This window comes from Montipora foliosa, chromosome 3 (assembly GCF_036669935.1).
Source record: "Montipora foliosa isolate CH-2021 chromosome 3, ASM3666993v2, whole genome shotgun sequence".
Taxonomy (NCBI): domain Eukaryota; kingdom Metazoa; phylum Cnidaria; class Anthozoa; order Scleractinia; family Acroporidae; genus Montipora; species Montipora foliosa.
The window spans coordinates 67456503-67471823 of record NC_090871.1 but is presented as its reverse complement, the minus strand read 5'-3'; the positions used below and the strand labels follow the sequence as shown (position 1 = coordinate 67471823).

General features: G+C 38.6%; 1 protein-coding gene across 1 annotated transcript in view; it reads left to right on the top strand.

The window, feature by feature from the left end:
* The window catches only part of LOC137998074 (ephrin type-A receptor 7-like), a 50203-nt gene extending 37736 nt beyond the window's left edge, over positions 1–12467 (top strand). The window contains exons 9-18 of the mRNA XM_068844482.1: positions 3802–3839; positions 3938–4156; positions 4281–4391; positions 5169–5356; positions 5574–5693; positions 6445–6515; positions 7077–7117; positions 9910–10006; positions 10645–10744; positions 12002–12467. Of these exons, the coding sequence (XP_068700583.1) occupies positions 3802–3839; positions 3938–4156; positions 4281–4391; positions 5169–5356; positions 5574–5693; positions 6445–6515; positions 7077–7117; positions 9910–10006; positions 10645–10744; positions 12002–12073 (1057 nt within the window). The 3' untranslated portion in view covers positions 12074–12467. The remainder of the gene's footprint in view (positions 1–3801; positions 3840–3937; positions 4157–4280; positions 4392–5168; positions 5357–5573; positions 5694–6444; positions 6516–7076; positions 7118–9909; positions 10007–10644; positions 10745–12001) is intronic.
* Positions 12468–15321: the final 2854 nt, after the last annotated feature.

Here is a 15321-nt window from a genome sequence, read left to right as displayed (position 1 = left end):
TTCGAAGAAAGTGGTGTGGTGTATCCAGAAATTAGTGACCATGGTTTAGTTTATGGCCTCATGAAAGATAAAGTTCATCAGCATCAAAGCAAAATTATTGCTTACAGAAGTACCAAATATCTGGATGTTAGGGTGTCTTATCTGTGACTTGAGCTTGTGTTAGGGTGTCAGGGTGGCTTAGAGGTTATCTATCGGGCCTCCCACCACTGCGAGCCGGGGTTCAATTCTGGCCTCGGCCAGCATGTGGGCTGAGTTTCAGTTGATCTCAACCTGACTCGAGCGTTTTTCTCCGGGTACTCCGGTTTTCCTCCCTCATCAAAATCGACTCACAGCAAATTAACATCTAGCTGTGGTGCTGTGCTCCGATATCAAGCATGGACTGTATAGCGGCAGCCAGAGGCGCCTTTGTATGCTTTCAGCTCGATGTCGTGAGGCGCGCCCTTCGCAATTCAGTCCTCGACTGCAAGTAAGGGTGATTAGCACTAGCAATATATAATATAATATGTTTATAATATTTAACTGAACGAAGACTTGCAATCACCTCCTTGGCACGTTGGTGAGGTATTTGATGACATAGACGAGATACACTTTTTCTGGCATTCACTTTTTACACAAGTAGTGGACGAACACCTTCCACTAAAGCAAAGACAAGTCCGATCAAAAGATATTCCCCTCATGACAAAAGATTGGAAGGAGGCTATCAAGAAAAAGAAGAAATACGCTAAGCTGTTTGCAAAAAACAGAAGAGTGAAGAATTTTGAAGTGAAAAAGAAATGGAGAAACATAGCCACATCCTGCAGACGAAAAGCTATCATAGAATACTGGTCAAAGATTGCAGTGGATCTTGGGAGAAATCCCTGGAAGTATTACATCACATTTAAGCCCTTTTTAGGGGAAGAAAAATCAAACAACTCCAACAACCATATTAATATAAAGACAGAAGTAAATCACTTAGAAACTGACCAGAAGAAAGTTGCGGAAGTGACGGCTAATTATTTTACAACAATGGCAGATGGTATTGGAGTCTGGAATGAAGAGTTCAATAAATGTAAATTTGACGCACATGAGAGTGTTGTCGCTATTGAAAAAGTTATGGATGGAAATAGTAATTGGTTTCAGTTCACAAAGATAAACCAGGTTGAAGTGAAAGAACTGTTCAATAAACTGAACGTGTCAAAGGCAAATGGTCCAAGTCTATTTTCTCCACAACTCTTGAAATTAGCTTCACCTGGCATTGCACCATCTATGACCAAGCTTTTTAACACCAGTGTTTATTTGAGAAGTTGGCCCAAAGCATGGAAAAGTGGTGAGTGGGTACCCGTGTATAAAAAGGGTGAAAAAACTGAAGTTAAGAATTACAGACCGGTGACAGTGTTGGATTCAGTAGGAGAAGTATTTGAACAGCTGATATGTAAACAAATTGGTCAACATTATGACACTATACTATCACCATACTCCACTGCGTATCGCAAGACCCATTCCCGTGAAACAACCATGGTAAGATTAGTAGAAGACTGGAAGTTGTCATTAGATAGGAATTTGAGGGTAGGGATCTTATCAACGGATATGTCAAAAGCATTTGATTGTTTGCAGCATGCACGTTTGCTGAGGAAACTTCAAGCGTGAGGATTTAATGATACCGTGAGCCTCAGGGCACCCAACGTCAAATGTCGGAAAATATCTGTTCGGAAGACGATTTGAGATCTAGAATTTTCGGAACATTTGTTGTAAATTTCTTGCTTGCCTGCCTGTCCAGGGATTTTCGAACATCTGAAAACTGGTATAACTGCCCATTTTTTACGGATTTTTACCCTAAAAAGGTTACCAAGAATTTTCGGGAGCCTTTTTTCTGGTTGAAATTTTCGAAAAGGTAAGTTTTGATCTCTACAATTTTCGGATCACAAGAATTCAGCTAGGAAATCCGAACAGGTGAAAAATTTTTAGGGCATAGAAATGTGCCTATATCTACCGTTTAAATTCCAAAATACGTTTAACAATGCTATGTTTAAGTGGTTTTGAACTATATTCTCGTTGGGTGCCCCTGGCAGCCATGGACATTCTAAGATCATATCTCAAGGACAGACCAATTAGAGTTAGATTAGGTTCTATAGTAAGTGATTGGAAACATGCTAAAAGGGGTTGTCCCCAATGCTCTTCCCTTGGACCACTAATGTGGAATTTGTATCAAAATGATCTTTCACACTTTGTCAAGAGCGTTGACTTTTCAATGTATGCAGATGATCACCAGTTTTATGTGTCTGATAATTTTATAAATGCTGTGGAAGACAAGCTCAATGCAAATGGAGAAATTGCATCGAGATGGTACTAAAATAATTTCCTCCAAGGCAATAAAGATAAGTACAATGCGATGCTACTATCTCGTGTAAAAATGAATCAATTAATATTAACATTGATTGACAAGATATTACCAACTGTAAAAATTTAAAATTACTTGGTGTCACAATAGACAGTGATCTTATGTTTAGGTCACATATACAAGAGATCTGCACAAATACAAGTAAGAAAATTGGAGTCCTGTCACGTTCAGAGAATATGATTTCTATTGAAACTAAACTTCTTTAAATTTGCAAATTTAGCCAATTTGACTTACAGCCATTTAGTTTGGAACTTCTGTACTAAATCAGATCGAAGAAAACTGGGAAAGATTCAAGAGCGTGCTCTCCGCATTGTATTTAAGGAAAAATCACCCACATATGAGGAACTCCTTGAGAAAGCTGAACTTAAGTACTCTATATAACCGGAGTCTTCAAGATATAGCTATAATGATGTATAAAGTCAAATACAAACTATTGCCTAGTTATGTAGTGGACATCTTTGAAGAAAATGAAGCCAGATATCATCTTCGTAATGAAAATGATTTTAAGCTACCAAGATTTCAATCTGTTAGATATGGGAAGCACTCTTTGCGATACCAGGGTCCATATTTGTGGTCCAAATTATCTCTTGCTGATAAATATAGCGATAACTTGAATCTTTTCATCAAAAAATAAGACAAAGAGACTTAGCTAACGTGCTTGACGACAGTTGTGAAAATTGTCATTTATGTTTATTTTAATGTTTAATCTCATAGGATGTAGGTTTTAATTAATATTCATAATTAATTCATAATTTTAATAGTGTTCGCTATATTTATCGGCCCGAGGCTATTAAGAAATTTTGTGAAAATTGTCATTTATGTTCATTTTGATTTTAATCTTAAGTATAGGTTTTCATAAATTCATAGGCTATTAACTTCAGGAAATTTTTAATATGTATCTATTTACTTGCTTTATCGTAGTGTCCCCAATTAGCCATCAAGCTAAATACTCAAGACACTTGAATAAAGGTTTTGTTGTTGTTGTTGTTGTTGTTGTTGTTGTTGTTTCCCAACACAGTGCACTTGTTTTCCCTTTGGAGGCTCCACAATTTAGTTAGACCACCATGCAATTAAGCTCTCACAAAAGTTTGTACTTCAGCGGTTAATAGATATAGTCTTAAATAGAGCGAAGAACTGTATTCCTGTTTGTTCATATTGGTCAGTATGACCCCGAAGTGTCAGTTTTTATGGCTGCTTTGGTGCGTGTTCTTACTAAAGCTTGCCAAAATATCTCCCGGGAATTTCATTCTCATCATTGCCTCAGCCAAAAGCAAAACTGCCCCCTGTCTACAGACGGAAAACTGCAAGCTTTCGTTAGATCTCTAGTCTCCATCCTACAATCCTACTTTCGTTTTTTGCAACGATTCGTCATTTTTCCGTCTACCTTCTTCAACAAATAAGTTCAAATTTTCGTTTACTTGCAGAAAAGCGCGTCCTGTAGAAAATTTCTCCGCCCCGAGAGGTAAGCTAATAAAAGGAGAGTTAAAGACGTGGTAAAAGAAACTTGTTGTTTTTCATATTCCTACGCTTTTTTTATTATTTTTCTGCAAAAAACCACAGCTAGCGTTCAAGAAGACATTCCAATAGACTTTTTCACGCCAGGGACAAACACAGATGCTGCGATGAATGGTTGTCAGTATATGCATGTGAGTGACATTCCTTGCCTTGAGTTGGACCGAAATAAAATCAAGTATATAAAGCTACTTGGTAGTGGCAACTTTGGTGAAGTATACAAAGCGATTTTCGATGACACTGCTGTAGCTGTAAAATCTCTCAAAGGTGAGTTTTTTTCTTGAATTTCATTGCTACACTACAAAACGTTTGCGCCCAAATTAAGAGGCAAAGCGGCGCAAAAGTTTAATGAATGCAAATATTTTCTTTTTTTGTTGTTTTTCCTTCAAAGAAAATGCCACTCTGAAAGACAAACAAGACATGTCAACAGAGCTACAGGTGATGAAATGTCTCAGGCCTCATCCTCATGTTTTAAAGCTCATAGGCTGCCAAAGTAGTAGTGGTGAGTAATGTCAGTCTTAAGCTATCGATGGAACAGCAAATGAGACTGTTGCAGTTGAAACACGTCTGGGTAACTGAACTTGGCAAGTTCCTCTTCGAGATGTTTTCGAGGCGTCCGTAACTAAAAATTGATACCACTGTTTCCAACACCAGCGGAATGCTAGGACAAATTTTATGTACAATTTTGCAGATGCTTTGATGATCTGAAAACTCTGAACGTCTGTTCACCTGTGCGATCGCGTCTAGATTACTGTTCAATACTATGGTTACCTCATACTCGACAGATGATGGAAAAACCAGAAACATCACAGAGAAAAAAAGAAATCAATGCCTTTTATTAATAGCGATATCCACCCAAATCCATACTTCTACTTTTACTCGGATGGTCATCGCTATTCCTTTGGAAAATACGATAATCTGTCTTTAAGAAAAGGGTATGCCAAAACAAAGTTCTCAAGTATATTTGTTTCCACCGGTTAGTTGGTCCATCCAACATGTTGGGGGAGTCACGTTCTTGGATTTAATATTCAGGATTTTCACTGCATTAATTTTCTTTCTGTTATCATGCACTCTTGTACGGATATTCCTTAAAGCCTTTCTTTCCTTTCTACATTCTTTCATTTTTAAGGGTAATTTTCCGCCACCTATAGTCTTTACCCATTCCATTATAAATGAATACATAAATAAGTAAACAAATTGATGCTCTAGCTCACTGACAATTTCCTGGTTTTCCCAAAGGTTCCAATCCTTTTCTGTCCACATCCTCTTGTATTTGTAGATCCAATTCTCATCGTCTTGGAGTACATGCCCTATGGAGATTTGCTGGGTTATCTTCGAAAGAGCAGAGGTCACTGCGACGTTTATAACTCAGGAGAGAAGAAGCCTACCTCCAGGCTCATTGCGATGGATCTTCTGTCATTTGCTTGGATGATTGCAGATGGTATGAGCTATTTGGCCAGCATGAAGGTGAGATTAGATCATTATTTCATCTATCCCTGTCTTCATGCATGCTGTAAACATCATTATCATTAATTTCACCAAAGTGGTTGCCATCGCCCTCCATGGTCTCAACATAATGATATAAATATGACAATTAAGTTAACCGTCACTAAAAGCACTTTTTGAATCTACAACTTATAGGCAATACTCTTTTGGAAATGATATGGTCCTTTTATGGTGGCAGGTTGTTCATCGAGATCTGGCTGCTCGTAATATTCTCGTTGGCGAAAACAAAGTATGTAAAATTTCAGACTTTGGACTTGCCCGTGATGTGAACGCCGACATATATGTACGAACCTCTCAGGTACGGTTCTTAGCCAGTTTAGTTGATTCTAAGGCAAACAGCATCACTCTGGCTACCTAACTGTTTTAAGTTTGTAGTTATTCTAGGTTCCAGCCCTTTTTCTGTTTTATTCACCAAAGGTAATTATATATTATTTAGTATATCAGGGAAATAAAGGTTGTTGTTGTTGTTGTTGTTGTTGTTGTTGGGGAGTCAGGGTGGTTTAGTGGTCATCAAACGTGCCTCCCACCTCTGTGACCCAGGTTCAACTCTGGCCTAGTATCGTATGTGGGCTGAGTTTCAGTCGATCTCAACCTGACTCCGAGGATTTTTCTCCGGGTACTCCGGTTTTCTTCCCTCATCAAAATCGACTCCCAGTCAATTACATCTGGCTGGGTTTGCGGTGATCCGAGATCACACATGGATCATATGGCGGCAGCCATGGGCGCCTTCACATGCATTCGGTCCGATCACGTTGAGCCGGTTGATCCTGAAACGCCCTTGTAGGGAGCGGTCAACTAAGCCCACATTTACATTTTACATTTACATTTACGTTGTTGTTGTTGTTCACTAGTTTCATTTCAAATGCAAGGGCTGTGAAAAAATTGATTTCTTTATTTGTTGTCGAAATAATTGCTTGCTTGCTTGCTTCCTTGCTTTGACTGACTGACTGAATTGATTGATTGATTGATTGATTGATTGATTGATTGATTGATTGATTTGATTTGATTGATACATTAAGTGATTCATTCATATATTCATTCATTCCCAGGCTCGTCTTCCGGTCAAGTGGATGCCCCCGGAATCTCTTTTTCTCGGTGAATCGAGCACATTGAGTGACGTGTATGTAATTTTCTTAGCATGCAGTAGGCACGAAATCATTTCATACAATTTTTCCTGCACTTGATCCTTGCTAGGAGTGCCGTACAAAATTAACGTGTACGTGAATAAACGCAGTCTGTTTTTGTTGACAAAAAGCACTAAAATTATAAGACAAGTTAAAGCTGATGTGCTCAACATAGAAAATATCTGTTTGTCTAAACTAAAGTAAAAACAAATTTCAGTTGAGGCTGTTGGATCGGTGTAACAAGTCAATCTGCTGACATAATATAGAGAATCTTGGATGCGAACTTAATTTGCGGTGCTTTGAAAAATAGTTACCGTCACTTATGCTAATATATTGTATTTTGTTGGAATTCTTCAATTTTTTTAACAAAGTTATCGATCACCGTAAGCTCAACCATTCAACTGGCAAAAAACAAAAGGTTCAGAAATAAAATGATGCAAAGTGAATAGTGCACGTAGTCCGTGTCCATCGCTGAAGAACGCTTGCCAGCCAAATAATTGGACGTAGTCGGCTTTATTGTCAATGCTTATCCCCTCTTTTTCGTTATTTTATATCAGATGGTCATACGGTATCGTTTTGTGGGAAGTATTCACTATAGGTAACTATTCACTTCTCTTTTTTTTTTATTCGTGATGAAACTGCTTTCTTCTATAAGCGTGAGAGAAATATTTTCTCCTGCTCTTCCTCGGTGCAAAAATCTGTGAAACTCAAGGAACATATAGTCGGGTAGCAGAGACCGAAAAATCGGGGCTTCGTTCAACCCAAGAGTTAGAAAAGGTTTGACAGTGGATTTCATTAAACCAATACCTCCTGAGTAAGGCTCGCTACCTCGTAAAGTCGAAAGGTGGTATACGATCCGAGATAGAGGAGGGTTTTGCTACGTCACTGTTTCGTCAGCGTGAAAACGAAGCAGCAAACTGCATGACATTTGTTTGCTCCTTTTCTTACACTCTTATCAACATTGGCGGTCTAAATAGCCAGACAGGGCAAAATATTTGCTTCATGGGTTTAATTGTACCATAAAACGACGTCACGTGACTTATCACGTGTCAAGAAAAAATCCTTAAGAAACCCTTGAACATATGAAAAATCCTTGTCTTTTTACAAACAAGAATACAATTTGATTCTCAGCCTCTCTCATCACAAACCTTTCAACATTAAGCTGTCTAAAACGTTCATTCCACTTTGTACAGGTATTTTGCTCTTTGTTTAATCAATGCTTGATCGATTGTATGACTTAACGTGAAAACTAGGCTGATGCTCTTAAGTTGTTTATCCTCTGCTTTCAGTTAAAGATGATAGTTTTACAGTTTTCAGACTGTCACTACAATTTATCGTTGAGGAAATAACATAGATTCTTTTCAAAAAACGGTTTACATGTAGTAACATAATGCAGTCTTGACCAACGTGTCCGCTATATTAACCAAACGTTTTTACACTGAACCGACAGTTACAAACAATTTAAATTATGCAACACTACTACTAAACAGCGACTGCGTTAGAACGTTCATAAATTTTTACCCAATTGGAAAAAGAGCCAATGCATCTCAAATTTCAATCATTTGACTTGATTTACGTTAATTCTTGATTTCAGTTTACAGTGTCCCCAATTAGTGCTCCAGCGCTAGAGTAATGAACTATTTATGTGGTTAATGAGGTGCCTAGCTATAGCTAGTCATTTTCACTATCTTCAGAGTCACTGTCAAAATAAAGCGGTGTGCGATGAGGGTTGTGGCAGGCTTCTTCATCTGCCATGCCCCAACAGGACTCTGTACATGTAAGGCCAGTACCAGAACAGGAACAATTTCCATGACACATAGATCTTCTGTACTGGCATGACGTTAATTCAAGAAGACTTCTTGGTGCTGGGTCAATTGTCATCAGAACTGGTTTCAACATTATACCTTCTTTCTGGTGGTGGTAGTTGTTGCATCGCTGTCAAAGCATTACTTCACACGCATGCCTGATAAGTATTGTGTTAAGGCGTCTGAAGTAGGCGGTAGTATTTCGCTTCGCTGTTTGTTTTTTTTTTTTTTTGGGCAAAACATTACATACCGACGCAAAGATAGACAGAGTTATGTATGTACACATACACCTATAAGTATATATGATATGCAGTATTACTGAGTATTCTTGCTCTTTGTGAGTAATTTGACTCGCCCAGCGATACTACACATAAAGACGACTAATAGACTATACATATTTTGATGAAATCGTTATAGTTATTGTAAAAAGTTTCAGTTCTTCCATTGTTCAGATCATTTTTCTCATCAGTTTTATAATTATCTCCATGGGGTCCTAAAGCGAGCAGAATTTTATTAAGTACTTTAAAACGTATGGTATGAGCTGTGTTATGAGCGCTAGTGCACGACGAATAGCAGTTGGCGTGCCAGTAAACGTCAATGCTTCTTAGATCTTCTTGGAAAATTCGCTTGAAAACCTTATCTTGACGAACATGTGCTGATTTCAGAAGAGTATGAACTGTTTAATCTTTCCCTTTTCTAAGAATGTCGCTAGGCTTTTCTGTCTGAAAAATGTTACATTTCCCAGGAATTGAGAATTTTATCTTTTTGGGGTCTGGGGGAAAGGGAAGAGCGTAACCATCTTTAGATTTCTCCTGACTAGCCATGGCAGCTATCAAAGAGAGAAAGTTCATGGGAAATTTTTTGTTTTGTTCTGAAGTTTTATTCACGTAAAGTAATAAAAGACATAATGAGCAATGCATGCAAGAACTTGTTTTGCATCTATTTGTTTGCATCAATGTTTTTTATTCATTCATTTATTCAGTCATTCATCGATCACTCACTCAGTCAAGACTGCATTATGTTACTCCTGGTTACTACATGTAAACTTTTTTTTGAAAAAAATTTATGTTAGTTCCTCAAGGATTCATTGTAGTGACAGCCCAAAATCTCTAAAACTATCATCTTTAATTAAAAGAATAGGATAAGCAACTTAAAGCATCAGCCTAGTTTTCATGTTAGTCACTATAATAATAATAATAATAATAATAATAATAATAATAATAATAAAGACTTTATTTATACAGGGTAGCACGTAATAGCCAGAGGCTAATAAACTTGTGGCCCTCAATCGACCGAGCATTGATCTTTGATCATTAATTAAACAAAGTGCAAAATACCTGTAAAAGGTGGAATGAACGTTTTAGACAGCCAAATGTTGAAAGGTTTGTGATAAGAGAGGTTGGAAATCAAATTGTATTCTTGTTTGTAAAAAGACAAGGATTTTTCATATGTTCAAGGGTCTCTTAAGGATTTTTCTTGTCACGTGACAAGTCTCGTGACTTCGCTTTATGGTACAATTAAATCCTTAGCAAGAGCTAGGGAAATAAGAAAAGCGTTCCCCATGTTTTTACTCCTTTTTTCCTAGGGGACTCACCATATCCTGGAGTCAAGTCTCGAGAAGTAGCTTCTTTGCTGGAAGGAGGATATCGTATGCCACGCCCAGATCATATCTCAGAAGAACTGTAAGTCCGTTGCACCAATGCTCATCTCTTTAAGACCAAACCAGAATGAATTTTAAGAAACGTTTTCAAGGTTTCTTTTCCCACCCAAGCACTACTGCGTATTTGATGTTTTGCCGATTCGCAAAGTTTTTGCCGAAGCGAAAAACCTGGGGTCGCACTAGGCAAAGGCCCGCGATGACAGATTTCCACTGCAAAGTAAATAAATTCCGGCAAAGATTTGCCAAGTGCGACCCATGCCTTTTATTGGATGATAAATTTGAACCCTTGCATGCGTGTTTGGATTCTCTGCAACCCGCTGGAAATTTATTGCCTTATTCATTGATCTATTGTCTAAACGAGTGACTGACTGACTTGTTGGTTGATTCATAGTTGGATTGAAACATTGACTGATTGTCTGATTGATATCCGGGTTTCATAGGTTGATCGACAGAATGCCAGACCGGCAGAATGACAGTCGTAGAGACCAAGCGGAGATTGATGAATTCGTCGAATTTCTGACAGTTAAATGTGATTTCAAACAAGCTGCGCCCCTTTCAAATTTTCAGAGAAAATCAAATCTGAGCCGACACAAATTAATAGGAAATTAAAACGAACAAAGCAACCTCTTTCGTTAAATTTATGAGAGTGTTGTTTTTTAGGTATTCCGTTATGTCTGAATGCTGGTCAGAGAAACCTGACGCTCGCCCAACATTCCCGTGGATATGTACAGCCATGAAAAGATTGATGGCTGATCGTAAGGTATATCTACGAAACGAATAGAAATCCATTACCCTATATTTAACCAAAAGCGTAAAATTTTGGCTTGTAACATTTTTTCCTTCATCAAGACCGACTTCTTCAAACGGTAAGATTCCAACTGAAAGAGTAGGTTGTATGACGAAAGCGGAAAGGTAGGATGTTGACGAGGGGTGTTTAGAATGATGAGGATGGGAAATCGACAATCGAGGGTTAGGGTTAGGAGGGTCGATGAGGAAAATCAGAATGTGTTAGTAAGTGCAGGTCAAGTATCGAAAAGGGCAGGTCAAATGTGGCAAAGGTACGTCTAAGGGAATGTCAACCATCAACAAGGGACGATTGACCATCGGAAAGGTCATATGAACCATCGAAAATGGTAGGCCAAATTTCGAGTTCAAGTGGCTAAATATGCGGATCAACAGTTTGATTGTAAAAGAAGAGATGCCACTAAGTAGCAGGTTAAATTCCAACTGGGACAACTCCGTTAGTGGCTTGAAGAGGGGACGCAGAAAAGACCCTGGCGAAAAAGGAGTGGCAAAGTTGTTAGAGGAGGGAAATGACATGTGATGAGTAAAAGTTCTTATGGTGCAGAACTTCCGGAACAGATTCGATCATTATCACTCAAATTTTCAACCTAGCCGAGTACTAGTACTCTACAGATTGGGGAGACTTTAAATCAATCAATCTTCATAAAATTAAGGCAGATCAAACGTTGGTCCTTAAAGGATAAAGGTTTAGGTCCTAATTTTACGAGGGTAACACGTGACAGTGAACTAGAGTTACTGATAAGCTTGTGGCCCTCGCTGCACACCTTTTATGCCCTTTTCTCCGTAAATGTTCCGTGGCAGGTATTCAAAGCTACAGGTACAGGGAACAACCTGAGGAAAGTCGAAACAGACGTCGATCGAATGACACGGGGATCGAACTGGCGATCCTCCAGCTCAGAAGGCCGCGCACTAAGCGAATGAGCAACGCATGTCTCTAAAACTGATGAAACTAGAAAAACTCTCTGAAAAGAGCTTAACCTACACGCGGCGTTGAGATCGGGAATCGAACTTGAAGGACATTGATGCAAAGTGAGAGCTCTAATCATGTGCACCCATGCTCAGTTTCCGCCCCTCAAAATCAATCTGCAAAAGAGCTTACACTCTATTCTAGATTCTAAAATTCTAAGATCCCTTTGATTAGCTACTTGAGTTAGCTTCTCACCTGCAATTGAGTGGTGTTACTTACTATTATTTTGTTCTGTTGTTTATACAGACATACGTTAACCTTGATGTCTACAATGACAAAGATTACGTCAATTTCGACATGACTGATGACTTGCAGTGATTCCCGGATGAAACAACTATTCAGAAGAAAAAACCTAATTTGCCGTCTAGTGTCGAGCAGAATATACTTGCCTTTTGATAAAAATGCATACAACTTAAGCGAGACTTAAAACGTTTTAAAATACAATGTTTGTAAAACTGATTAACTGATTTTCTTCTCGTCAAACTAGTTCTTGTTGAGAACAGCAGATCTGTATTTAGCTTCTTTTCATACAAAAATTACGAAAAACTGCATTGAAATGTCACAACATGCAACGACTTAATTAAAACTTGAGAAAAGCAAAAAAAGGTTGAAGTAGCTTGTCTCCCAGGAGTGTTATAAAATCTTTTAATTTTTTAAAAACATAAATGGGATTCGAATCAAATCCATGAGAATAGAATCTATTCAAATCGACTTGAATGCAGCTGCAGCTGAATAATTTCTGTATTCTTGCACCACCCAATGAGCAAAGTCAAGTGCAACAAAATAGCCAACAAGGGACACATTCGTTTAGAGTAAATCAGCCTGAAAAGACCAAAGTGGTATCCTTGAATTTTTTTTAATAATACCTGACTTTTTTGCGACCCTGTTACAAAAAAAGGACAACTAATCCACTTATTTGTTAAATATCAAACCGGAATGCGGCAATAAACAGATTGTTAACGGAATACTCCACGAGAGAGAAGTTCTCCCTAGCTTCCACCAATCTTTTGTCGAGCATACCCGTACCACTTAACACTTAAAACTGATCGTCCAAGTCATTGAAGTCCTCAGGTGGTGGCAAAGGTATGCCCTTTGTACTGAGAAACGTTATCGCAATCCATGCATTGTTAGCCTAAGGCCCTGTTTACATGGAGGGAGGGTAACCCTGCTGGAAGGGCTGGAGGTAGGGTTACCCTCCTAGGAGGGTCAAGATTGGGGTGATCAGATTACTGTCATATTCCCGCCAACTACAAACATGTCTTCGCGTGTTTATAAACCTGGGGAACTATTTCGTCGAACAATGCTGGCAAGAGTGACTAATCCAAGCCGGAATGATAGAGGCAGAGATAGCCCCGGGGATAACCCTACACATGTAAACGGGGGCTATCTATTGACCCTTCTAGAAGGGTAACCCTTCTAGGAGGGTTACCCTCCCTCCATGTAAACAGTGCCTAAGACATGGATAAAGAGTACTGGCGAATTACAATGCCAATTGAATCGCATTGTTGAAGTGTAGTTCCTTGGGAGCTGTGCGTTGTTCTTTATAAAGTCACAATGATCTTTCCATGTGGTGAACTGTCATGAAAGAGAAAGGTATTAGGCTGTATCCTTCTCCAGTTTAGCTTCATTGTTCAGTGAAAGTTCTAAATAACAATCTGTATGTTGCTAAAAACTGTTTGTCATATACTATCCAAAAGGAAGTATGTCTTCCAACAATTTGCTGTTGAGTTATAATTTTCGTATTTGCATTTTGCGAAAAATAGTGATTTAGAATTTAAACGATCTCGTCCCTACAAGTTTTCAGCATTTAAAACAGATAGCAAAATTTCTCCATCCTCTGAACAAAAGAAAGCACAAAGGGATGATAAAAATCTCGCCACAATTTTCGGATCCATTAAAAGCGAATTAATGGTTATCGGCAGAAGCCCTCATGAATATGCGCCTATGCAACTTTATCATTTACAGTCTATCTGTCTTTTAAGGACGTTCGCGCTAATTGTTTGTGCGCAACGTTACTGCGCAGGTAACGCGACTGTAATATGTCACGTATTACTTCGAGCATTAGTGAAGTTGAGGTTTTAAAACCTTTGCAAAAACCGTGGACGATAAGTCTTGCACAGCGTTGGATCAGAGAAGATCGTGATCAGTCAAAATTGATTTTAAATATTTATGAAAGTCAAGTAGACTACTGCACGACTGATATTCGCGAGGTTTTATCAGTCGTGCACTAGTCTACTTGACTTCCATACAAATTTTTCAAGCATCAATTAAAATAACATGGTGACAAAAACGCCGAGGAAAAAATTCCAGGCCGGCAAAAGAATGGCACATTTATTTCCGAATCATCATGAAACTTCAAAGAGAAGTGAGCGAGAGGATGGAAAAGCTCTGGAAAAGGTAGCTGATCGAGTAGACTAGTGGCTGAAAGTTTGGAAAACTCGAGGACGAACCATTGCGTAAATTTAATGGGGCTGTTTCTTTTTAATGTTTTTATTACCCTACGAACTTAAGTTCAAAGTGAATGCATGTTTTTAAAGTTCTTTTCCTTTACTTTCGTGAAAATTGAGCAGTATTTTCGTCCTCGTCGCTTGAATAGTGCGGACCTGCGTGGAAACAATCAGCGATTGAATTTCACGAAAAAACACACTCCAGAGGATGAGCATGACGGCAATGGAGAGATATTATACAAAACACCAACCAAATGAAGATGACCCCTGCTTAAAACTTCGTCGCTATGCTCGAGAAAGGTTTTTTTTTCGGTAAAAACCTTTCACCTCTTCAACGATCGATCCTCTCTTGGGTTCCAGTCCTTGCCCGACAGGTCACGCAAAAGCGTGACAAACGAACTTTTCCAAGAGCTTTGCAAAATGACATCGATTTTACTCGTTCAGATCATCGGTGACCCCCATTTTTTAAATCATGAATCACTTACTTTACTTACTATCTACAAAATATGATGAAATGAAAAAATTCTCACCGTAAGAAGTTATCTTTTTTTAACATTTTGTTTCCTCGTGCCATCGAATTCCAGTAGTGGTTGCAACGGATAGAGCTTACAAAAACGCTCGTCGAGGATGAACTCTACTGTTTACCACATCCCTAGCGGCATACAGTTATCTAAAAATCTCACTCCTAAAAACCTATGCACGGAAACTTTCACTCCAACAGTTTATTTTTATGATTTTAGATGGATAAGCAGATGAGCCTACATCTCGCTATTATGACCGATTTCTCGAAATTAAGGCATTTTTCCACTGCCATTTTCTCCGAAACAAAGTCGGTGACCCCCATTTTTTTTTTCATTTTTGGAGTAAGCACTTTATGGCCTAACTCTAGGCGAGAAATGAAGAAAATCTCACCGTAGGAAGATTTTGGCGCGAACGTCCTTAAGACAACACCTGATGGTGTATGAAGGGAACATCACTCATGAATAACTGAGGTGGTGTTTCGTCTGAGCATCTTCACCCAGGGATAATCGCCGTTACAATGTAGACTTATTTGCCGTTCTGAAAGAGCAACGGTGACAAGTCTGCCGTTTTTGCTATGGAACAACACGTAAGCATAGT